The sequence below is a fragment of the Aulonocara sp. 'chitande type north' Nkhata Bay genome, linkage group LG3 (assembly GCF_057382095.1).
Source record: "Aulonocara sp. 'chitande type north' Nkhata Bay isolate Kocher_YH1m ecotype deep benthic linkage group LG3, A_spYH_male_GT1.1, whole genome shotgun sequence".
Lineage (NCBI taxonomy): Eukaryota > Metazoa > Chordata > Actinopteri > Cichliformes > Cichlidae > Aulonocara > Aulonocara sp. 'chitande type north' Nkhata Bay.
The window spans coordinates 27,796,805-27,822,847 of NC_141346.1; the positions used below are offsets into that span (position 1 = coordinate 27,796,805).

General features: G+C 43.2%; 3 protein-coding genes and 1 pseudogene across 5 annotated transcripts in view; all 4 read right to left on the bottom strand.

Annotated features, from left to right (window-relative positions):
* Window positions 1–5,500: 5,500 nt before the first annotated feature.
* The window catches only part of LOC147334960 (uncharacterized), a 78,755-nt gene continuing 58,212 nt past the window's right edge, over window positions 5,501–26,043 (bottom strand). The window contains exons 5-6 of the mRNA XM_086287003.1: window positions 5,816–5,997; window positions 5,501–5,640 (exon numbers count right to left, since the gene is read on the bottom strand). Coding sequence (XP_086143129.1) covers window positions 5,602–5,640; window positions 5,816–5,997 — 221 coding nt within the window. The 3' untranslated portion in view covers window positions 5,501–5,601. The remainder of the gene's footprint in view (window positions 5,641–5,815; window positions 5,998–26,043) is intronic.
* On the bottom strand, window positions 6,816–8,373 carry LOC147334961 (syncytin-1-like; annotated as a pseudogene).
* Window positions 13,045–14,505, bottom strand: LOC147334962 (uncharacterized). The gene has a single exon (XM_086286941.1). The coding sequence runs from the start codon at window positions 14,503–14,505 to the stop codon at window positions 13,045–13,047; it is 1,461 nt and encodes a 486-aa protein (XP_086143067.1).
* On the bottom strand, window positions 21,119–23,144 carry LOC147334963 (tripartite motif-containing protein 16-like). Of its 3 annotated transcripts, XM_086286935.1 has the most exons (3): window positions 22,388–23,129; window positions 22,195–22,261; window positions 21,119–22,077 (listed from the first exon to the last, which is right to left on the bottom strand). In XM_086286935.1, the coding sequence occupies exons 1-3, from the start codon at window positions 23,127–23,129 to the stop codon at window positions 21,453–21,455; spliced, it is 1,434 nt and encodes a 477-aa protein (XP_086143061.1). In that variant the 3' UTR covers window positions 21,119–21,452. The 3 variants fall into 3 exon arrangements, with proteins under 3 accessions (XP_086143061.1, XP_086143060.1, XP_086143062.1); XM_086286934.1 differs by having other exon boundaries at window positions 21,119–22,961; window positions 23,097–23,129; XM_086286936.1 differs by having other exon boundaries at window positions 21,119–23,144.

The following is a 26,043-nucleotide window of genomic DNA, read 5'->3' on the forward strand; positions in this document are numbered from 1 at the left end:
TTTACAGCACAGTGAGACATGCTTTTCACGTACTCCAAACTGCATGAGGATCTTCCAGAATATCTACTAAGACTGATTCAATCTCAGCCATACAAGACACTTAGAGAATTACATTTTTGTTTTGTTGTGCATAAAAAAACATAGTAGGGGAGACCGGGAATAGTTGTAACGTGGGTCAGTTGTAACGCTTCTAATTTCTCCAATCAGGGCTAAGTTTCAAATGATGTGACTCATCCTGTGCATGCCCAATTCAGTTCTGCTATCACATGTGAAAAATCAGCACATTTTGTCAAACAGACAATTTAACATCAAAAAAAGTAATTTGTATGCCAAAAAGTAAGTTTTTCTACTTTATTTCAATTTGTAATAGCATTATCTGCTTTGCAGTTAAACTCATCAAACTTAAATTATGTTATTTGTATGTCTATGGGGATATATTCTGTGTAGGTCTTTAGTGCTAATGTTTTAGCCGTTGGCTGTAATGTTAGCTAGTTCATGGCTATAGGAGTCTGGGTCAGTTGTAACAGCAACAGTCTGGGTTAGTTGTAACAATAATGCAGATGTTAAAACTTACCACACTATTACTTTAACTTATATTAAACAAGTTGGGGCAACGACATCAGCAGAGAGAGGTTCACTGGTCGCATTTGTATATGCGGTTAATGCCATTGGCAACACAATTCCTCCACTGTTTGTGTTCCCACACATACATTATGCAGACCACTGTGTCAGAGATGGACCAGTAGGAAGTACTGGTAGTGGAAATAAATCAGGATGGGTGCAAGAAACAGATTTCCTCATCTTTCTGAAGCACTTTGCAAACCACACCAAGGTAAGCCAGGATAAAAAGTAATGGAATTGCGATGCTGGTGAACAACTACATTTTTTCAGCTTCATTGTTATGTTCAAAATTGGTGCAAGAGTTGTAGGTTATAATGCCCACTGAGCCAATGAGGCCAAACTCAAGGAAGACCAACCAAAATTAATGAAATATTCAGTTGCAGAAAATTCCATAATTTGTCTTTTTTGGGGGGTTGGAATATGTTCAAAAGCTGGATTTCTGCATTCTGTCACACACACACATAGCTACATAAATGGCTCTAAGTGCATTCATGTGTTGAATAAACAAAGATTACATGTTAATATTTTGTTAGTACCCTTATTTCATTGTGTTACATTTTACCCCAGGATATGTTACAACTAACCCAGACTATGGGGTTAATTGTAACATTTCACTCTTTGTGTTTGAGGCCATACCATGCAATGGGTAATTGTGCTGCAGAGAAAATAGCTGCACTTTTTAATAGCAGAGACGTGTAAATACTTTGCATTACATTTTGAATCCACTACCTTAAAAGAGCTTCAATTTACAGACAGAAATGTCAAAAATGTTACAACTATCCCCGGTCTCCCCTAATGCCATACCATCTGTGCATTTTAATGTATGTTTAGAAACGCTTGTTTAGGGCAGCAGTTGTGTGGTGTAGTGAGAGAAGGATCCAAAATGCAGGTCCTGGCTGGGGTGCGAGTGAGTGTTTATTTGTAATGAACGTAAAGTACAAAACAGGAAATAATGAACAGGGAGCAACTAAAGCCTAAACTGGGAAAACTAATAAACAAACCTGAAAACATGAGGACATGCAGGGAAAGGAGAGCAGAGAGCCGCAAGGAATACCAAAATACACAGACGGAGCGACGGCGAACAGAGGCAAACACACACTATAAATACAAACCAGGTAATGAGGAAGTGACATGCAGGGGTGGACATAACGAGACACAGACCTACAAAGTAAAACCTCACAGACTGTTTTACAAACACAAAACCCGGGGACACAAACAGAGCACAGAGACACAGGTGGGGACAATAAGACACGAGAACTAAACCCAAAGAATTAATACAAAATCAGAATAATCTAGAAAATAATAACAATAAACTCAAAACCGACCCAGCACCATGACATTTAGGGCATCAGCTTAGAAACCACCTAAATAATGTGAATGAATTAAAGGTTAAACTCTATTATTAATTGAATTCATAGCTGTAATCTGTGCCTGAAGGGAGATGTTATTTCTTACTGATGGTTCATAGTATATGTGAGTATATATGATTACACAAAATGGATGATTTATTTATGATTACATGTCTAGTGTATACAGGTATATATGTCATAATAAAATCCACAACAAGTTAGTGATCATTTTAGTGAACACACTGGACTTGATCTCCCAAACAGAACAAGCGACATGTTTCACATTAAAGTTAGAAGAAGGAAAATCTACAGTCTGACTTCAGTCACTCATCACGACATCTGATCCTGTTCATGATCCTGATTATTACACTGACTGACCAAATATACAAGAACTACAACCACTGCAATGGAAGCAAGAAAAACGTGCACTTTGATTTACTCTAAAATATTTTACTTTTTAAAGTTTAAAGGTTAAAGTTGGGGCAGAAATGTTTGTTAGACCAGTGACCCCCTCTGTTCTCTGTCCAACCAGGATCTAACACAAAAAGTCATATCTGATGTGTCATGTGTTTTTAAATGCATTTTTTGTTGAAATTGTTAAATACACTGTAGTCAGCAGGATTACTAAAGGGGTTATAAACAAAATAAAGAAATGACCTGATTTGCAAGTATCTTTATGACTCTGCGTTATTCTACATGCATAATAACAAATCTGGACATAAATGTCTGAACTAGACCCAACATGAAAATATGAGAGCTTATGATATTGGCATGTTAGCAACTGGGAACTACTTTAACACAATGCCCAATGTTTCTTTTTTTTCTTATTTCAGAAATCACTTCCAACATGATAATTGATTTCTCATGCAGTTGTACTACCTAGTACAGCTGCACTCCTCTCTAATGGCTGCGTTTCCTCTTATGTGTCTGAATGTAGCTGTGTGCTTTAGTCCTGCAGGATCTCTTCACTCAGTTGCTCCTGGATTACTGTGTGGCTCTGATCAGGAACGTGTCCACAGAGCTGTACATGACATGAACTGTTCTCACCTCAGAGTTGGGTTCTGTGGTGATGGTTAGCTCCAAAACTGTCCAGAGACGACATAAGATAAGCCAGAGCAGTGTCATGGCAGCTCATGTAACAACTGTTAATCTAGTTATTTGTGTTTCAACATAAATTCACTACTATTCCTGAGTCGCTGAGCACGATTCTTCATCTGCTTTCTCTCATGTGCACTGACTGATGCACATGTGTGCAGTATTAACTTTTAAAAGATGAAGGTGGTGTTAGGTGTGGCTGTGTGCAGGCAGGAATAGGACCCAAGGTGCAGACTCCGGAGACAGACGTGAACTCAAAAAAGGCTTTAATTTAATACTCAAAATATAACATGACTGAAAAAACTCAAAACAAACTTAAACTAGAGAAATGACAGAACACACAGCAAAGAAAACGGTAGATCGCAACACAGACACAGAGAAACACAGGGCTTAAATACACAGAGGGAGCAATCAGGGAATGAGTAACAGGAGGGAAACACAGCTGGGGCAAATCAGAACTGACGAGACCAAAGAAGCGTAAACTGAACACACTGAGATAAGACAGAAACCTTCAAAGTAAAACAGGAAACACATAACACAGACTGAACAAAGACACAGACTCGCACGCACTGTAACAGAGGGAACAGAGACGTGGGCCCAGGGCAGACACAGACACTGACTGGACACGGGGATATAGCAACTAAGGATACACAGAGACATAAACCATAAGACAGAACTCAAAGAAACCAAAAACTAGAAAGTATAAATAATATAATAAACTCAAAAACCCTGGGTCAACGACCCAGGCATCCTAACAGGTGGAAACATTTAGGGGCAGGAGGGTTTGATGCTGGTAGGTTTTTAAGACCTTTTCAGTTGGGTGAACTTTATTTCTGATAATAATTCTCAGCTTGCAGCAGCATCAAAACTAGGTAGACTCTCCATGAAAGCTTACAACACACTTGTACAAAGTATACACACTGTGTATAAAGAACAGAAACCCTTTATTCTCAAACACGCACAAGGACAGAGTCATCGAAATGTTTCACAGATCATCAGAGTCAGTTTCACAGCTGAGTCCTCAAAAAATTCTGATTCCAAAGATCAGAAAAGACAAACTATAAATCACAGCAGTTATTTTAGACGCTCTGGACACAAATGAGTGTAAAAGCGGAAACCCTGACCCTTAATGGACGTGACCTCTTGTGTATGAGTGCATTTTCTAAAATCAGTGATGGTGTCTGTTTAAATGAAGACAGGACTCATCACAGCATCTAACAGCATCATCAAGGACTGGGCTGCTCTCATCATCAGCACTCCTGTTTTAAAACCTGCTGTCATACATATTTGTGTGTCATCACTGCTTTTTTATTAATAAGTGTTAAAAGTTATACAGTGTAGTATTAAGTGGACACAGCCCTGAAAAATAAAGGCGTGAGACCATGTGTCCTTGGAGAGTAGAAAGCTGCAGACTCTCGCTCACACTTGCCTGGGAAAATGTAGATAAGAGGGGACCATCTCTAGTGGAAAGTTACTGACACTGTTGTTTAGACTAGAATGAGAGAGCGTCTGTAATAACACTGTTAGGGGCACACCACCATTTTGAGGTCCGAGGCAGCGAGTCGTGCAGGACGCATCTACCTTCTAGAAGTAATAAAGTGTTAAATGGTCAACTGAGCAGTGTTTTGTCCTCCGTTGGATGCCTCTGAGGAATCAAAAGAACTCAGTGAAGTGTTCATATTTACAAAATCTACAACTTAACATCACGCAGACAAAGGAACTGATCGTGGACTTTAGGAAGCTCCTCCTCCTACCCCGTCACCATCAGAGGGGTGACAGGGGTAGTGACCTGGGGGTACACTTGGACTGTAAACTGGATGGACCAAGAACACCAGTGCTGTCTTTAAAAAAGGGCAGAGTCGGCTTTTCCTACTGAGGCGGCTCAGGTCCTTTAATGTTTGTAGGAAAATGCTGACCATGTTCTATGACGCTGTGGCGGAGAGTGTTGTGTTCTTTGCAGCTGTGTGCTGGGGCAGTAGGGTGAAGACAGCCGATGCCAACAGGCTGAACAAACTGATTAACAAGGCTGGGTCTGTCCTGGGTGTCAGACTGGAGAACCTGGAGGGGGTGTAAAACAGCTTCTTTGTATCATGGACAACCCCTCCCACCCCATGCACGCCTCCATGATGGACCATCGGCGCACACGCAGCAAAAGACTCATCGCCCCGAAACGCAGAACTGACCGTCAGAGGAAATCCTTTGTTCCGGTGGCAATAAAACTCTTCCTCACTCTGGAGGTGATTTTCCCGAGGATTAATAACAAAGTTATTCTGTTTCCATTCAGACCGTGCAAAATCACCCAACAGTTTTTCATCCAATGTTTGTTTCATCTCCCCATCATATGCTGCTACTATAACTTACTATAAACAGTAACATTTGGAAAAGTAGAAAACTGCACATTGTAACTATGAGCATCCACAGTTAAAATCCCAGAACTTTGCTTTTAAACTCAGTGTGATGAGCAGAGCTGCAGCAGCTGCTGTCAGTGTGAGTGCAGCATAGAGGCCGATGCTTCCTCGACTCTCTGTCTGTGGGTTCATTGTTGGAGTTTGATGTTTGGGCTCATCAGCAGCTGCTGGAAGGACAGAAAATATTATTTTATCCTGAACGTTCATCAAATCTATTCACCAAAGTTTATTATCCTACAGTTCAACTAAAATATGAGACTCAGTTTAAAAGTTCTACTCAATCAACTTACCAGTAACACTGAGTTTACAATCTTGAAAGCTGCAGCCATCATTTGTCTGCACTTCACATCTGTACAGACCCGAGTCATCAGTCCTGAGTCTGGACAGTTGAAGTCTGATTCGTCTTTCTCTGAGGGCGTCTTTGTCACTCTGGACTCGTCCTGAAAACTTTTCATCCTGAGACTCTGACACCTCAACACCTTCATGGACCTGATACAGGACTGAGAGTTTATCACTGATGAAGAGTGATAGCAGGTCTGTGTCACATTGACTACTGATAGGTTTGTAGCATAAACCTATTCGCTGGAACGTTAAGGACAATCTGCTACGCAGCAAAAAGCAAGACTCAAGGCACCAAAGTTCTCTGGTTACTCATGCATGAGGGAGGTATCTGGCTGGAGCCAAGTGACGTCCCACCACTTGACCTCCGTCAGAGACTCTCAGCCAGGTTCCCCACAGCACTCCTTTTATTGTTGTTACATGAATATGCATAGGGTCATTAACATATAACATCTTACATAGGTATACATGTGAACAAAGAATACTGTGTGTGTGTGTGTGTGTGTGTGTGTGTGTGTGTGTGGTCAAGATGTGACCCTGTGAAGACTCCCTAAAGCTAGTGCCAGGACGTCTAAGTCCATCTAACAAAAGGCTCTTATACTTAAACAGATATACGTGTGCTTGCTATACAATAAATCAACAAGAAAAGATAAACTCTCCTAGGGAGTGTGATCTATGCCAGGACACTGTGTAGAGGAATGTACGCACCCCCCTCTTTATGCTACACAGAGTTCTTACAGACCTCTTTAGGATGAGACATTCTTTCAATCTACAATTGATCATACACTTCTAAGCATATATGAGTAAATATTTCTAAGCATAAATGACAATCAACAATACAAAACCTATCATTCCCCCCTTTTTGACCTTTATGCTAGAAAAGTTCCCAGTTATGAATACCTCATGACTGACAGCTTTAAGGCAAACATTTTTTAAGGCTATACGGCATATGTATATCTTCAGCTCTACACCACTTGTCAACATTTTCAGTGCAGGCGTCATTTCATACACACATATCAGCCTTAGCATCCATGTCACTCTGCTGCAACAGTATGTAATTGGTAAAGGTGTTAGCAATCATTTTATTCACCATCGATCGTACACATGGCAAAATGCAACCTGTAAACAAGCAAAGCAACGCCAATCATGTAAGAATGGGAGTCAAAAACTTCAAGAACATATTCCACCATGGTCCAGATGTCAACCAGGCTATCCAGCCTTGTGACGCGTCTCCTCCTGATGTGTGGTCCGCCACATATTTCTGCAGAGCAGTTAAGTTCTGCAGTGCCTCATAGATGTCTCCTCCAGTCGTATATCCATCCGGGATAAATGTACAACACGTCTCTCCAATCAGCTTACACACTCCTCCTTGTGATGCTGTTATCAAGTCCAGGGTCAGCCTGTTCTGCAGTACCATCGTTCTGATGGCCTTTTGCTCCTCCGCTAAGGCTGTTCCCAGAGTCTTAGTGAGATTAATGTGTCGCAGTAGGGCATACCGGTTGATCTCCACATGATCCCGCACCTCTGCAACTCCGACGGCTGGGATCAGACTTTGGAAGAATTTAGCTCCTCCATTCCGAAATGCAAAACGAGTCAGGTGAGGCTACATTCACCTCACGCTTCTGTCGGTTGCTAGGGTGATGTTCAACTCTGTCCATGAAGAAAACATGATCCGATAACTTCACCAAGGCACACAATCCTCCCCATCCTTCAGGGAGTGATAGATAGGCTTTATGTCCACACAGGAAATACCAATCAGCCAAAACTCTTGTTCCTTTATTGCTCGGCACCGTCCTTACACATGCTGTCCACTTCTGACTCTTTGCTTTTACTGGTATTCTGTAAGTCATGTTGGACTTGCATTCAATCCCCCTTAATGTCAAGTTCCCAACGCACTTTGCACTGATCACGCATTCCATACACCTGCTCTCATTCTCTGGAGGGCAGTAGGAGTATATGTATCCACATAAATGAAGCGGCAGCTCCCCCACTGACAGTGATCCATTGTTCATCACACACAACGGCAATTGAGCTGTGTTCAGCTTGTTCAGCAATATTATGTCTGGCAGTGGGTCTGACACTTGAGGCCAGGCCAATAAGTCAGTTTGCCCAGAACAATTCATGCCTATAATTGGCGACTTACTCCAGGTGATGTTCAGAGGTGTACTATAGTTGGCCTGGGACCAGAGGACTCTGTCGCCAGGATGAGTTGCTAAGCCCAACAGACACCAACTCTTGTCCTTTGATATGCTGTACGGCCACAGTCCAGATGTATATGCGGATAACGGCATATGGGCACACACATAGCAGTCTGTCCTATTGTTCACGTGGGCAGTTGTATTCATAAACTGCCACCAAAAGTTTGTAGAATAGCCATGAGGGTATTGGGTGTGGTTTCCTTGGACATACAGGGTCTCCACAGCTGACCATGATGACATCAAAGCCATTACACCCAGCAGGGTAGACAACACTTTACCAGCCATTCTGATGAGTACCTGTGGCTCAGTTGGTTTCTTCACCGGATTGAGACGAGGGGCCCTGGAGGCTTCCCCCCCCCTTTGTTCCCGGTCTTCCTGCCACTTTGTCACGGTTCGGGGCAGCGGCCGTGTGGAGAGTGGAAGGAGGACTCAAAACGCAGCACTTATTCAGATGTGAGGGTGATTTATTGCTAATAACAAATATAAAGTGGGGATGGTAAAACAGAACTAAGGATGAACTAACTGGGAGAAATTACACAAAGAAATAGCAAACCTGAGCATGAAGGGAGAACAGCAGGGAGAACAGCAGGGAGAGCACGCAGGGGATTACACCAGGTATGAACACAGACGACGCGACGAGGAACAGAGGCAAACACACACTATAAATACACAGAGAGACACTGGGAAATCACACACAGGTGGGAGACACAGCTGGACCTGATTAACCTGACGAGACAGGGGAACACTAACACCAGGGACCAATAGAGGGAGCACAAACCCAAAACCCAGTATCTAAAATCCCAAAACACAAACCATCCCAAAACAGCCCAGGATTAATAAAGAGAATAATAACAATAAGGAACACAAATACAAAGTCCCTGAGTCATGGCCGCAGGACCATGACACACTTACTCCGAGCTGGCCTGGATGTGTGTCACCTTCTTGCAGTGGCTTTGGTGTATCCAGGTGGGTCGTTGTGCAATTTTCACAGCTGTTGGTGTTGTCAGCAGAGCCTGGTATGGTCCGTCCCACCGTGGCTTTGACCAGCACTTCCTCTTTATGACCTTTATCAGCACCCAGTCCCCTGGCTTCAGACGTTCTTCCTGTACAGAAACAGAATCATCTGGCAGTTTATTTGCACTCATGACTTCTTTGCTTTTCAGCATTTTAATCATCCAGTCTGCTAGTGTGTTTTCTTCTTCTGCTTTATCATTATCATTACAGAACACTGGAACTCTAAATGGCCTGCCATATATTATTTCAAAAGGCGTTAGGCCATTATCAGTTGGTGTGATTCTCATATACATTTTCACTAGCTCAATGCAGTCTACCCATGTTCTGCCTGTTTCCTCCATTGTTTTCCTGAGTCTCAGCTTTACTGTGCCATTAGTCCTTTCAACCAGCCCTGCACTCTGTGGGTGATATGAGCAGTGCGTTTTCAGTGTTATCCCCAGATGTTGTGACATTTTCTCAATTACTTCATTCACAAAATGAGGACCATTGTCACTGTAAATAGTCTGGGGGATCCCATGCTCTGGGATCACGTTTTTGCATATTACTTTAGCCACTGAAATAGCATCTGCTTTCTTAGTGGGGACAACTTCTACCCACTTTGAGAACGGGCACACAATCACCAGGCAGTACCTGTAGGTGTTACAGTTAGACAACTCAATGAAATCCATATGGATTACTTCAAATGGGTAGCTGGGTCTGGGAAACCTTCCTCTTTTTGGTCTGAGGTTCCCCTGAGCATTATGTTTACAACATATTAAACATGCTTTACAAAAATGTTTTGAATAAGCATTGAATCCCAGTGTGAAAAACTGCCGTTCAACTGCTGCTACCATTCCAGCTGTCGAAATGTGACAGAGTCCATGGCTCAAAATTGCAGCAGTCCTATATAGGTTCTTAGGCAATATAGGTTTATCACAAAGATAGTAGACATCACCTCGCAGGCTTGCTCCTTTAGTGAGCCACAGCTGTTTCTCAGCTGGAGGTGAGTGTGACTGCATGTCTGCTAACACATCATGTGTGATGGGCATAGTTTGCTCCTGTGCCGCCAGAATATGAACCCCATGTGTTCCAAGGGCTGCTTCCTTTGCAATTTTGTCTGCAAAGGCGTTGCCTAGTACAATGGGGTCAGTGCCACGTGTGTGTGCTGCACATTTGCAAACTGCAACTTTACTAGGCAGTAAGACTGCTTTCAACAGGGCCTGCAACAATGTCGCATGCTCCACAGGTTTCCCTGTTGAAGTTGTCATGCCTCGTCTTGACCACTGAGCGGCAAAGAAATGAAGTGTAGCATATGCATACTGACTGTCTGTATATATAGTCACTGCCTGCCCTTCAGCTGCTTTGCAGGCTTCCGTCAGAGCCACTATCTCAGCTGCTTGGGCAGACATGGAATGTGATAACTGCTCAGCACGAATGACCTGCACATCATCCACAACAGCAAAGCCTGTTTTAGTCTTTCCCTCTGCTGTTTTAAAACTGGAACCATCAACAAACCAAACTTTGCCCTCAGTGAGTGGTATGTCTGTTAAATCACTTCTAGGTTTACACTGTGTCTCCACATGCTCACTACACACATGTGGTGTACCCTCCTCCTCTGTGGGCAACAATGTAGAGGGATTCAAAGTCGCACACCGCTTAATAGTTATGTGTGGCTGGGAGAGCAACAGTGACATTAAAGACAAGTGTCTGGCAGGTGACAAAAATGTCATTTTAGTCTGTAGCAATAAAACATCAACCTCATGTGGAACCAGCAGGGTCAAAGGGTGAAACAAAACAATTTCACCAGAACACTTTACGGCTTCAGCGGCTGCACACACAGATCGCACACAGTGAGGTAAAGCACAAGCCACTGGATCCAGCCTCTTAGAATAATAAGCTACTGGCTTCATTTCACCTCCACATTTTTGTGCTAACATGGATGTCATAAAATGCCCTTTACAGTCAACAGTTTGAACAAAAGGCTTGTTATAATCTGGAAGCCCTAAAACCGATGCTCCTGTCAGCATCTGTTTCAGTGTGCACAAAGCCTGCTCCCCCTCAGGGGTCCAACTTAAACTTTCTGACATAGCTAAAGGTTTACTGTACATCATATCTAATAATGGCTGTGCAATTTCAGAGTAATGGGGCATCCACGATCGACAGAAATTTAGCAACCCTAGGAATTGCATCATGTGTTTCTTTGTCACTGGCCTAGGTGCTGCCAAGATAGCTGTTTTCCTCTCTGGATGTATGCTTTTCCCTGCTGCACTAAGCAGATGTCCTAAAAATTTCACTTCTGTCTTTACCCACTGTAGCTTTGAAAGTGAGGCCTTGTTACCTGTCTCAGCTAAGTGAGTCAGCAATGCCAGTGATATGTCTTTGCAGTTCTTCTCTGAATTGGATGCAATTAAAATGTCATCGACATATACCAACATCTGTGAATGTGATGGAATCACAAAATCAGACAGACAATTTGTAATATTCTGTGTGAAAATTGTAGGACTATCACAAAAACCTTGCGGCAATCTGGTGTATGTGTATTTTTTGCCTTGATACGTGAAACCAAACCAGCCTTGTGAATTCTCATGCACTGGTATGGAAAAGAAAGCATTACTTAAATCTACCACGGTGAAGTGTGTCATGTCTGGTTTAAGCTGATTTAATAAGGTGTGGGGGTCGGGGACGCATGGAGCGATACTCTCCACTGCTTGATTTACAGCTCTTAAATCTTGAATCATGCGCCACGACTGTAAATCAGCCTTTCTAACTGGGAAGATGGGTGTGTTACATGCTGCTTGTGGAGCTTGGACTAGTATCCCTGCCTTAATCATATCCTCTATTACTGGTTTAATGCCTTCTACTGCATCAGGCTTTAAGGGATATTGTTTCGCTCTTGGCCTAAAAGACGTTTTGGGTTTTATAACTACTGGACTCGCTGTTGTTATTAACCCCACATCAGTCTTCCCAGTAGACCAGAGCTTCTCTGGGACCTGTTTAAGCTCCGGGTGATCTTTGACATCTACAACATATCATTCTGCTGTGTCATGCTCACTCCCCTTTAAATGTGTTTGTGGTATCATGTGTGTCACCCATCCCAGCTTTTTACGAAAGATGTTGTGCTGCATGTCTGTCTCCCAACCCCCTCCAGCTTGCTGCCACATTCCAACACTCTCCCCCTGTCTCACCAAAGATGCTAAGTTTGTCCACTCAGAAGTGCCACTCTTTGTCAGTGAAATGTGTGGTGTTTGCCCTGTAAAAAGTTGTTGTGCAGCTTCAGAAAGGATCACACTACATCCAGCCATGGTTTCACCAATCAGTATATATCGCTTTTATGGTGATTCTCTGTGGCCCTAATTTCAGCACTTTATCTGTGTAGGCCTCATCAGGCCCAGGCATGGTCTTAAATCTCAGTGTGACATGCAAATCTTCTGGTGGCTGTATGTCATGGCTAGTTGTCAACATTTCCTCAGCTGCAGCTAACAGTTTACAGTTTATTTGATCAGGTCTGGAGGCCGACAGGTCAAGTGTCCAGTAATAATGCAAATCCCCACTGTCCTTATGAACCATTGTCTCAGCAGTTTCACCTTTTCCTGCAGCTATCATCCCAATGGATGTTGGAATTATTGAAATTCCAAGTTTCATCATCATATCTCTTCCCAAGAGGTTCACCGGACAAGTTGGGCATATTACAACTGAACTCTGAACTGCCTGTCCTGTGGTAGGATCTCTAATCCACACTGGTTTAGAGATTCTATGCTGATTTAACTGACCATTTGCAGACTTCACATAAATTGTGCCATTTGAAGGGTCAACTCCTGACACATGATTTTTTAAAACAGTTTTATCTGCACCTGAATCACACAGAAATTGAACAGTTTTGCCTTGCACAGTTAACGTGCGAACTGGTTTTACTTCTTTCCGTGACAGATTTAACAATACTTCAGTCAAATCTAGAGTTTGAAACACAGGCTGTTGTAAATTCTGGCAAAGTAAGGGATCATTTGTACATGTATGTGTGTTAGCAGTGTCAACAGGTGCTAGTCATTTATTATAATAAGGATTTCTTGGATCAGGGCGTTTATACTCTTCAGGCATGCGATCAGGACACTCCCTTGCGTGATGGCCCATTTCCCCACATGCATAGCACTTATCATCTCTTTTACCACGGTTATCCTGGGGTCGCCATGGGCCTCTACCTCTCCTACTCCTGCCTCTGTTTTGCCCTCTTCCAGCCTGTCCCTGAAACAAAATTTCATCTACTAAAAAGGCAGCGGCCTCAGAGCTTTGTGGCTTCTTTTTTTTATTTTTAATAACTTCCTGTGCATGGCGGGCCCAGTTCATGCATTCAACGGACCCGTCAGTGTTCTGATTGACATTTTGTTTCCTGATGAGAGCAGCAATGCGTGGATGGAAGCCATTCATCAAAGCATGTTTTAACTGCTGCTGATATGGGCTGGCCTTCTCTGCACTCTCTTCAAGGCCGCTATGTTCTTTGAAAACTTCCTCTAATCTTGCCCTGAACTCATGAACATCCTCTCCTTCCTTCTGAATGCATTGGGCAAATTTGTTGTAATCTACAGAAGCTTTAAAAGTGTTTCTAAGACGCTCATAAACCCCGTCAACTTGGCCTCTTAAATTTGCATGTCCATAGGGCAGGACGGTATTACCATCCCTCCCTGTGTAGGTGCCTCGCACGCGAGCCCAGTTATATGTGAGACACTTCTTAAAGGTGGTTTCTGTTTCCTGACCATTTAAACGGTATGAGGAGCAGAGTTGCTTGTGTCGGGCGATAAATTCATCAACATTAGTCAACGGGTTTCCTAAATCTTTACATGCCTCTGCACATTCAGATTCAGTCCATGGCCTGTAAACACAAATAACACGGCTTTGGTCATCTCCAACACCAAAATGGGGATTTGCAACCTCCACCATGGGAAAGGTATCATGAAAAGGGGAGGCAGGCATAGCAAATGCACTCGCCTCATCCCCTGTAGTTTTGGATCTAGTGTTATAAGGGTTTGAATGTGCTGCGGCATCCCCAAACTTCTGCCGTACTCTGTCCTCCTCCTCTCTCTCTCTCCTCTCCTGCTTGTCTTCCTCCTCTCTGACCTCTCTCTCTCTCTCTAATGCTGCTCTACGCTGTTGGTCCCTTAGCGTCAGCACCACTGAAGTAGACTGCACCGTCTCATCTTCAGGTTTCACAGCTAATGGCTGCAAAGCTGCTCTCTTCGCATTCACTGCCTCCTGTCTTTTCTGCGCCTGCTCTAACCACAATTTAGCGGACGCCAGTTGCAACTCTCTCCCCTGTTTCAATTTCCCTGTCGCACAAGCTGCTTTCACTGTCAACTGGTCTACTAACATTTGACATTGTCCTACAACCAATTTACCTTCAAAATCATATTTCTTGCGCCAATGTCCTAAATACTTTGTGCAACCGGGAGCGAATTTCATCATAAACTTCTCGTCACCCTCTGGCACACTCTTGGTTGCTTGGGAACCCATAATAACAACAACAACAGCTGCTGACGTCACAGACCACGTGCTCTGCTCTGCACGCACTCACACAAACACACTCACACAACAACAACAAATTGACACAAAATAGGCCTATCGTCCAGCACAAATGGACTCCGCGGAACTTCTCAACACCTCACTGAGCAGTGGAGAACTCACTACAGTACCCCACAAAGCGGTCTGTATTTTAACCAAAATAAAGTTCAAACTGCGCAACTCTGCGACTTAATGCTTCTGTACTAAAACCCCACTGAGCGGCTTTGTACATCGCCCCACTGAGACGGCGAATTTTATCCCCACTGAGCGGCCACGGGCAACGCCCCACTGAGCGGCGAAGACGTACAATTATAGCAGTAAACTTTTTTTTTTTTTACTTACTTGGAGTTGCTTATTGCGTGTAGCGTCAGTCCCGAATCCCGTCAATCGCCATCCATCGAGGAGAAAAAAACAGACGGCTAATCCACCGGCCCGATGACGAATTCTCACGCCTCAGGACTTTGCTGCAGGACCTCTATAAGTCCTGGCTGACGTCAGTCTTTCGGTGTGTCTCTTTTCCCCTCGGTGAACGTCGACTCTAGGGATCCGGCTCTCGAAGGACCAATTAATGATAGGTTTGTAGCATAAACCTATTCGCTGGAACGTTAAGGACAATCTGCTACGCAGCAAAAAGCAAGACTCAAGGCACCAAAGTTCTCTGGTTACTCATGCATGAGGGAGGTATCTGGCTGGAGCCAAGTGACGTCCCACCACTTGACCTCCGTCAGAGACTCTCAGCCAGGTTCCCCACAGCACTCCTTTTATTGTTGTTACATGAATATGCATAGGGTCATTAACATATAACATCTTACATAGGTATACATGTGAACAAAGAATACTCTGTGTGTGTGTGTGTGTGTGTGTGTGTGTGTGTGTGTGTGTGTGTGTGTGTGTAAGAGATCTGTGTGAGGTCAAGATGTGACCCTGTGAAGACTCCCTAAAGCTAGTGCCAGGACGTCTAAGTCCATCTAACAAAAGGCTCTTATACTTAAACAGATATACGTGTGCTTGCTATACAATAAATCAACAAGAAAAGATAAACTCTCCTAGGGAGTGTGATCTATGCCAGGACACTCTGTGTAGAGGAATGTATGCACCCCCCTCTTTATGCTACACAGAGTTAATACAGACCTCTTTAGGATGAGACATTCTTTCAATCTACAATTGATCATACACTTCTAAGCATATATGAGTAAATATTTCTAAGCATAAATGACAATCAACAATACAAAACCTATCAACTACAAATGATCCTGTTGAGGAGACAGAGAGGGAAAGAGAGGAGCAGACACACTGAGAACTGCAACAAATCTGTTGTTGAGCTTTATTTGGAGTTCATAAAGTGAAGCTGTAAACTAACCAGAGACACATGAGGTGAGGATGATGAGCAGCAGGATCTTGCAGATCATCTTCTCCCTGTGACGATAAAATTTGATTTGAGGAAGAACCTTTTCACACACACATATATATGTTTTAATTAAAAGTATAAAAACATTAACAGAGCTGAATCCTGTCTCACATGAACTTTCTCATCTTCTAAAACATTTTGGCAGCTACCCCTCAGCCTCTCAGCAGCTGCACTTCTGGTGAAATGTGAAAATCACAGGTGATCTCAGAAAAGTTGACTCTGAACTTGAGGTCAAGATCACAGGGATTCAAACTCATCTCAGAGCTGACAACCTGTCTCTGAATGTGGACAAAACAAAAGAGATGATTGTTGACTTCAGGAGAGCACGGAGAGCTCACTGCCCACTTAACATCAATAGATCCTCTGTGGAGGTTGTCAAGAGCACCAGATTCCTTGGTCTCTACCTGGTGGAGAACCTCTCCTGGTCCCTCAACACCAGCTCCATAACCAAAAAAGCCCAGCAGCGTGTCTACTTCCTGCAGAAGCAGAGGAAAGCCCATCTGCCATCATCCATTCTTACCACCTTCTACAGAGGGACTGTCGAGAGCATCCTGAGCAGCTGCATCACTGCCTGGTGTAGTAACTGCACCATATCGGATTGCAATACCCTACACCCTACAAAGTCTTCTTGCTGGTTTATGAAGTGTGTAAGTATCCTCCCTCTTTAAACAATGACAATGTTTCACCTCCAGTAGTGACAACATTACACCTGCTTATTCCCCTGCAGCTTTGAGAGGGTTATTCACACTGCCCAAACCCACCAAGTGAGCAGGGTCATGATATCATTTATGTCATGTGTTTTCCACGATCGCTATGAGACACAAGTGGTCAGACTGTGAGTGTTAACACATCTTATTTCATCCCCATCACACAAAAACACTCAGCAGTGCGTGCCTGTTTTATGCTTCCCACATCAGCAGTTTCTCCTCTTGTGCAACAGACTTGCTGTGATCCAGGGAATTGTGCACCACATCATCATTTGCGTTACGCAGAACAAAGTGCACTTTATTCAGCTTGAGCCTGGAAGCTGATAAAGAGCATTCACTAATGTGTCGTTAATTCAAACTGGAAATGTAAGGCTGGAAACCTTTTTCAGAAATCCTCTGGATCGTACCATGAATCTCATTTGTTTCGCTGTTTAAAGGAGGGAAGGTGTGTTTAGATGATGCTTGCTGGTTGTAACAACCAGTATCCCCTGACACCACACCCTGAACCCACTGCTCCACTCCTCCCCTGCAGCCGAGCACAAACCACACTGACCACACGCTGCTACTAAGAATCAACATGAACACGACAGAATTAACCAGCATTGTTAAAAGAACAACTATCGAGGGCACACATTTGCTGGCTGTCTTAACTTGTTATCAGCTCCCAACACACATTATCAGCACATTTCCACACATGAGTGTTGTGAACACTGAGTGTTTATGTCACAAAAGACAAACAAGCTCATTTTTGACAGTTTAACGATTCACTGGATAAAATTTACATCTGAGATAAAAAACATGTTTTAGTGAAAAACTGCACATCCATGTTGTTTTCTGCAAGTGGGCGATGATTCTCGGGCACCGGGCGTACTGGTGGAGGCTTGGTGGGTGCAGAACCAGACGATGGTGTGGTAACCACAGCCGACGAGACTGGACCAGATGGCAACGTGGCAGCCGCAGGCGATGGAGCAGATGGTGGAGCAGGTGGTGGATGAACGGGCTCACCAGAGCTTTCAGCAGAGGATGACAGGAAGTGAACAGGGCTGGGCTAGAGAGGGACCTGGAAACAGAGCTAAAGCCTGAACAAGTAATAGAGCTAAAAACTGAACTAGAAACTGAACTAGAGGCTGAGCTGGTGATAAAACAGGAAACTGAGCTGATAAATGAGCTAATGGCTGAAGCAAAAGTTGTAGTGGTCGTTGTGATGATGGTTGTACTGGTGGCTGTGATGGTTGTTGAACTTGCGACTAATCAGGTAACTGACTCTTAGCTGCTCTCCTCTGGGGAACAGGGATGGGTACTGGGCCTGGCCGAACACCAACCATCCCCACCCGAGGAACAGATACGGGCGCAGGGACGAGCTGGGTTCTTCCTGCCTTTACCCTGGTAGGCCGTGTAGGCCCAGGAGCTAGGTGGACCTCTGCTGCTCCCACCCAGGGAACTGAAACGGGTGCAGGAGTTGGCTGGGTCACAGTTGCCTTCACCTGGAGAACGAGAACAGGCATTGGCAATAACTGGGTGTCCGCCATCCTCACCCAAGGAGCAGGTACGGGTGCAGGGATTAATACAGCCTCAGTTAGCCTGGCAACTGAAGGAGGGACCAGCTGGACCTCAGCCACCCCCACCCGAGGAATCGGTAAGGGTGCAAGGGAAAGCTGGGCCCGAGCTGCCCTGGGAACAGGAACAGGAAGTGGAAAGCGGAGCTCAGGAGCAGTAAAAGTCACTGGGCAAACTAGGTTAATGGTGCCAAAGACAGTTTCAACTTGACACCGAGGTGTCACTCTGAATAATGTCTTTAGAGTTCAAACACACAGTAGCAGAGTTATCTGATTCAGGAGATACAGAGTCCACGGAAGACAAAACAGTGTTACTGTTGATCTATTTTTACTTATTTATTTATTTGATGGATCCGCCTTCCCCTTGTGTCGACCATTCTCACCTGCTGGTAAGCCTCAGTCCTGAACTCCTCTTCCCTGTATGGTTGAATGTGAAGTTGCTTTCCCTGTCTGGATAATAAATCTTGGAAGCACATCTCCTCCCTCTTTTTAGTCTAAAGAACCTGTGCACCTGACTGTGTTAAACATATACAGTGGGGCAAAAAAGTATTTAGTCAGCCACCGATTGTGCAAGTTCCCCCACCTAAAATGATGACAGAGGCCAGTAATTTGCACCAGAGGTACACTTCAACTGTGAGAGACAGAATGTGAAAAAAAAAAATCCATGAATTCACATGGTAGGATTTGTAAAGAATTTATTCGTAAATCAGGGTGGAAAATAAGTATTTGGTCAATAACAAAAATACAACTCAATACTTTGTAACATAACCTTTGTTGGCAATAACAGAGGTCAAACATTTACTATAGGTCTTTACCAGGTTTGCACACACAGTAGCTGGTATTTTGGCCCATTCCTCCATGCAGATCTTCTCGAGAGCAGTGATGTTTTGGGGCTGTCGCCGAGCAACACGGACTTTCAACTCCCGCCACAGATTTTCTATGGGGTTGAGGTCTGGAGACTGGCTAGGCCACTCCAGGACTTTCAAATGCTTCTTACGGAGCCACTCCTTTGTTGCCCGGGCGGTGTGTTTTGGATCATTGTCGTGTTGGAAGACCCAGCCTCGTTTCATCTTCAAAGTTCTCACTGATGGAAGGAGGTTTTGGCTCAAAATCTCACGATACATGGCCCCATTCATTCTGTCCTTAACACGGATCAGTCGTCCTGTCCCTTTGGCAGAAAAACAGCCCCATAGCATGATGTTTCCACCCCCATGCTTCACAGTAGGTATGGTGTTCTTGGGATGCAACTCAGTATTCTTCTTCCTCCTAACACGACGAGTTGAGTTTATACCAAAAAGTTCTACTTTGGTTTCATCTGACCACATGACATTCTCCCAATCCTCTGCTGTATCATCCATGTGCTCTCTGGCAAACTTCAGACAGGCCTGGACATGCACTGGCTTCAGCAGCGGAACACATCTGGCACTGCGGGATTTGATTCCCTGCCGTTGTAGTGTGTTACTGATGGTGACCTTTGTTACTTTGGTCCCAGCTCTCTGCAGGTCATTCACCAGGTCCCCCCGTGTGGTTCTGGGATCTTTGCTCACCGTTCTCATGATCATTTTGACCCCACGGGATGAGATCTTGCGTGGAGCCCCAGATCGTGGGAGATTATCAGTGGTCTTGTATGTCTTCCATTTTCTGATGATTGCTCCCACAGTTGATTTTTTCACACCAAGCTGCTTGCCTATTGTAGATTCACTCTTCCCAGTCTGGTGCAGGTCTACAATACTTTTCCTGGTGTCCTTCGAAAGCTCTTTGGTCTTGGCCATGGCGGCGTTTGGAGTCTGACTGTTTGAGGCTGTGGACAGGTGTCTTTTATTCAGATGATGAGTTCAAACAGGTGCCATTCATACAGGTAACGAGTGGGAGACAGAAAAGCGTCTTACAGAAGACGTTACAGGTCTGTGAGAGCCAGAGATTTTCCATGTTTGAGGTGACCAAATACTTATTTTCCACCCTAATTTACGAATAAATTCTTTACAAATCCTACCATGTGAATTTATGGATTTTTTTTTCACATTCTGTCTCTCACAGTTGAAGTGTACCTCTGGTGCAAATTACTGACCTCTGTCATCATTTTAGGTGGGGGAACTTGCACAATCGGTGGCTGACTAAATACTTTTTTGCCCCACTGTAAATATGCATTAAAGCCACTAAAGTGTCTTATAGTCCCTGTTAACACATGCCTGCTGACACATGATACACAGTAATATGTGTTTGAATACAACCTGAAACCTGTTAATGTTCTGATTTAACAGCAGATTTCTCCACATGCAGGACAGAGAAATTCCTGCGTCTGTCATTGACACTGACTCTGACACTGGCTATAAATGTGTTCACTTCATTATTGTGTGATTTGGTTTCTTCACGTGTCTCCTTCAGTGCAAATAAAGGACTGTTAGAGTGTGTGCTGTGTGTTTTTCTGAAGCATGACAATCCTTTCCAACAAGTATTTCCAGCTGTTTGTCTCCACTCTGCACTTTAGTCTTTCTTCCTGTCATGTCTGTGTTTGTCCACCAGGTGTCTCCGTCAGCTCATTTTCTCCAAATCAGAAGCTTCAGATTTGTGGAGACGCTCTGCCTGCCAGACACAGCTCAGGGCAAAGACAATTGCCTCTCCTCCACAATATAAAGGCCTGAATAATTTAGTGTCTATATTTAAATGTATAAATGATCGAGTGTGATCAAACTTTTCATATGAAAAATAATATTAAATGTCAAACATTAAGTATTTAATTTTTGTTACATTTTAAAGGTTCAAACCTCAAACACATTAAGTTTACAGTCATATATGATCAAGAAAATCAACAATCTTCACATTTCAGAAACTGGAACCAGCTTTAAATGTGATTAAAATAATGATAAAACAATCAATTCTCTAATCATTGACTAACTGATGAATCACTGCAGCTCCAATATATTGTTGCATTTGACAACCCACTACAGCAACTACAGAATAAAAGCACTAACCAGACTGATGACAGATTTCAAACATGCTGAATATGAAGAGTAGTATCATTTAAACTCACATGATTATCAGCCATAAGAACAAATTCAGATTTATATTGATGTAAGGTATATAAATGTAAGTACAGTTTGAATCAGTGCAATATTATTTTCACACATCAATGGACCACTGAACTTCTCAGCTTCTAAAATGTAAAGCCTCATTTAGAAACTACACAAGTACATATAATGGTCAGGGATCAACATGAACCTGTCTTCTCTATTTGACTTTAATCAACTCTGCAGTGTCTCCATTATACAACCCAAGACAAAGTCCAGCATAGAGCGGCTGAGTGAATGTGGTCTGGACTCTGTGGAGGAGAGTCATGGTTTCAGTGATGCTGTAGAAAGACAGAATACCTGCTCTGTGATCCAGGTACACTCCTACTCTGGAGGACCGAGGACCTGAGAGGTGAGTTTGGACATTGTTGTGCCAAAATTTATAACTGTTTATGTCACAACGTAATGCCCAAGATTTGTTATTATTTCCAAATCCACATTCATCGATGCTCCCTGCTCTGCTGATATTCTTGTATGCAACTGCTAGACGAACTGCTCCACCTCTCCACTCCACCTCCCAGTAACAACGTCCAGTCAGACTCTCTCTACTCAGAATCTGAGAATAGTCAGTGAATCTGTCTGGATGATCAGAATAAGACTGTTGTTGGTATATAAATGTTATTTTTCTGTTCCCCTCAGACAATAACAGATGTGTGTGAGTTGTGTTTGGATCCAGTGTGATTTCATGTGAATATTTTAAGAATCCAGCTCTGGTCTTTGGCTCTGGTGGTGACAGTAAAACATCCACTTCAGTGACTGTCAGTGAGATGTTTGTCCATTCCTCTCTCAGGATGTCCTGTAGTTTATCTCTGGTCTCTGACACAGCTGCTGTCACATCCTCAAAGTAGCTCAGAGGACGAATATTGATGCTGGATGAGTGTGTAGACTCACTGAGTGCTGACAGTGAGGGGTAGTTGTGTAGAAACTGGTTGTGATCCTCTGTGTGTGAGAGCTGCTCCAGCTCGCCGTCTTTCCTCTTCAGCTCAGCGATCTCCTGCTCCAGCTTCTCCTGAAGCTCTTTGACTCGACTCACTTCAGTTTCCTGCTGGGATCTGACCTGCTGCTTCACATCAGAGCTTCTTTTCTGGAGGAGACGGATCAGCTCAGTGAACATCTTCTCACTGTCCTCCACTGCTTTATCAGCAGAGCCATTGATGGCCTCCACCTCCTGTTGAAGCAGCTTCACATCTTTCTCTCGCTCCTGGATTCTCTGCTGGATGTTTAGTCGTCTCACCTCGAGCTCCTTCTGCTTCTCAGTCCTTTCTGCTGCAGCTGGGACTGTTTCATGGCCTTTATGTTCATCCATCAAGCAGAGATAACAGATACTCTGCTGATCAGTACGACAGAAAATCTTCATCACCTCATCATGATGAGAGCAGATGTTCTCCTGGAGCTTCTTGGAGGGGGCCACCAGCTTGTGTTTCTTTAATGGCGCTACATCATAGTGAGGTTGGAGGTGTTTCACACAGTAAGAGGCCAGACAGACTAAACAGGACTTGATGGCTTTCAGCTTCCTCCCAGTGCAGACATCACAGGCCACATCTTCAGGTCCAGCATAGCAGTGATCAGCTGGAGCAGCTTGGAGTCCAGTCTTCTTCAGCTGCTCCACTAAAGCTGCTAACATGGTGTTTTTCTCCAGGACAGGCCTCGGTGTGAAAGTCTTCCTGCACTGAGGGCAGCTGTGGATTCCCTTCCTGTCCTCTTCATTCCAGAAACTTTTAATACAGTTCCTGCAGTAGCTGTGTCCACAGGTTGTAGTCACCGGATCCTTCAGTAGATCCAAACAGATGGAACAAGAGAAGGCTTCTCGGTCCAGCTGAACTCCTTTCTGTGCCATTTCTCCTCTCAGTGTCAGTGACTGTGTGAGTTTCGCTTCCTTATAACTGAAACTAGTCTGAGCTCTGATCTCAACAACATGTTTCTGCAGTGAATGGAGTCTTTCATGTTTATCAGGCTGTGCTTCATTCCAGGAAGAGGAGCGGTTTGAGAGCGATGTCTTTTTAACCTGTACTTTTTTTTAATTTACATTCATCTGTAAAATGTGATAAATGTTTGACAGAAATAACAAGAAACTCTGATCCTTCTTTAAAAGTATTTTTTCTGTTATTATGGTCGAGCTGATCACAACTTCTACAATCATCTTGAGCAGGGACGTGGCTAAATACAGGTATGTGAGAACCAATCAATATTTTTTTCTTATTTGGTAGTTTTGGCTGTAAAAGGGTCAGAAATCTCTGTCCTCTCTGTCCAAAATGTGAGCATCTTCAAAAGAGTGACCTTTGTCCTTAAGATGCAGATCGACAGCTGAGTCTTGTCCTGTGGAGGTGGCTGTTCTATGTTGTGCCATGCGCTTGTGAAGTGGCTGTTTGGTCTCTACAAAGTAAAACAGGAACCTCACAGACTGTTTTACAAACACAAAACCCGGGGACACAAACAGAGCACAGAGACACAGACCCAAATTTCGTTTTTGTCAAATTCAAAGATAATTTATTTACATCAAACCATTTTTTAATCTTAACATCTCTGAAGTCATAATTTCAACCAATTCTTTCAAATTCTCTCCAGAGCAATAAAAATTTGTGTCATCTGCAAATAAAATAGAATTGAACCTTTTTGATACATCACAGATATCATTGATATATAAATTAAAAAGTTTAGGTCCCAAAATTGAACCTTGAGGAACGCCACATACAATCTTCAATCCTTCAGAGGTATTGCCAAGATAATGTACATATTGCAACCTATTTTCTAAATAACTCCTTAACCAATTCAATGCCCCTTCTCTCACACCATAGTTATACAATTTAGAAATCAAAATAGAATGTTGTAATGTATCAAAAGCTTTTTTTAAATCAACAAATACCCCCACTGTATATTTATTATTATGGGTTGCAGATGAAATATCGTCAATGAAAGTCAACAATGCTAATGCCGTTGATCTATTTTTATGAAATCCAAATTGATTTTAATTTATTAGTTGATATTTTTCAATGAAACTATCAAGTCTTTGCGCAAAGAGTTTTTCAAGCACTTTTTAAAACTGTGACAAAAGAGACACTGGCCTATAATTGTAAAAACTATGCTTATCTCCTGATTTATATAAAGGTATCATCTTTGTCATTTTCATTCGATCAGGAAATACTCCTGATTGTAGCGAAAGATTAAAAATAAAGCAAAGAGGAATACTTATACAATCTAAAGTCTTTTTAATTATAACCATGTCTATACCATGAGGGCAATCGTGGCTCAGGAGTTGAGCGTTGACCTTGTAATCGGAAGTTTGCCGGTTCGAGCCCCGGCTCGACAGTCTCGGTCGTTGTGTCCTTGGGCAAGCCACTTCACCTGTTGCCTACTGGTGGTGGTCAGAGGGCCCGGTGGCGCCAGTGTCCGGCAGCCTCGCCTCTGTCAGTGCGCCCCAGGGTGGCTGTGGCTACAATGTAGCTTGCCATCACCTGTGTGTGAATGGGTGGATGACTGGATATGTAAAGTGCTTTGGGGTCCTTAGGGACTAGTAAAGCGCTATATAAATACAGGCCATTTACCATACCATCACAGTCAGTATATTTTTTATTTTTAAAATTTTCTACAATTGCTACTAGTTCTTTTATGGTAATATATTCTAAACAATTTTCTCCTCACATTTTCTTGGTCCTCCGAGCCGGAGAGGAGGCATGTGGTCTGGCGTCGTGGAGATCTTGCACTGAAGTCTGTCGACAGCCTCCTCTGGGTAGGAGTGAAAGTCCAGAGACGTTAAATTCGGGTTCTGGCCAGTGTTTTAATCGAGTGATCCACGATGCTGGGATCCAGTGGCTGACTTTCAACATAGCCAGAGAATCTTGGGAAGGTAAAGAAACCACTCACTTACACTCGCATGAAACGAACCTAGGTCTTATCTGAAAGGATATAATTAGTCTAATCCACTGCACGGATTTGCAAAATAAAAGCTTATGGACTAATCCGCTGAAAGGATTTTCAAAATAAAAGCCTATGGACTAATCCGATGAAATGATTTTCAAAATAAAAGCTTAAGGACTAATCCGCCGAAATGATTTTCAAAATAAAAGCTTAAGGACTAATCCGCCGAAAGGACTTTCAAAATAAAAGTTTTAGGACTGATCCGCCGAAAGGATTTTAAATTTGGGAACTTTTAGGACTGACCTGCCGAAAGGGTCTGCGCGACTGTGTAAATGTTTGTGTTTTCTGTGTGTTGAGAGTGAATTGATTAAACAGCACAATACGCTACTGAATCACTCTCATTGTTATTGTCATTTTATTTCCTGTCAGTAGCTGAAGTACTGGTGACAAAAGAGAACGGTTGAGTTCCACCTCATACAATTGACACTAAATAGAGTGGAGTAGAAGGGCATAGTCAGTAACTACTCTTTAAGTCTAATACCAGAGAAAGCTCTGCAGTTCTGTTTTAATGGGTAATCAGCCCACTAAGTTTACTGTTGACGAACAGTGGTTAAAAAAAAAAAAAATGTCCAGGCGCCGGACAAATTAGTGTGCAAAGATGGAGAAACCCTAAAAAGACCAAATGTTCCACCTGGGAAGGAAAATGTAGCCCATCTGCACTATCAAAACTTAAAGGAGCATTACTGAAAAAAGTAGCAGAGAAAAGATTTAAAGAAAAAAGGAAAACGCACGCAAGAATTAGAATATTTCCAAGTATGGAAGCGAGAGGCAGGTAGACGATGTGAGAATAAACAAAAGAAACAAGAAAAGAAAAAAGAAAAGGCAGAAGTATCAAA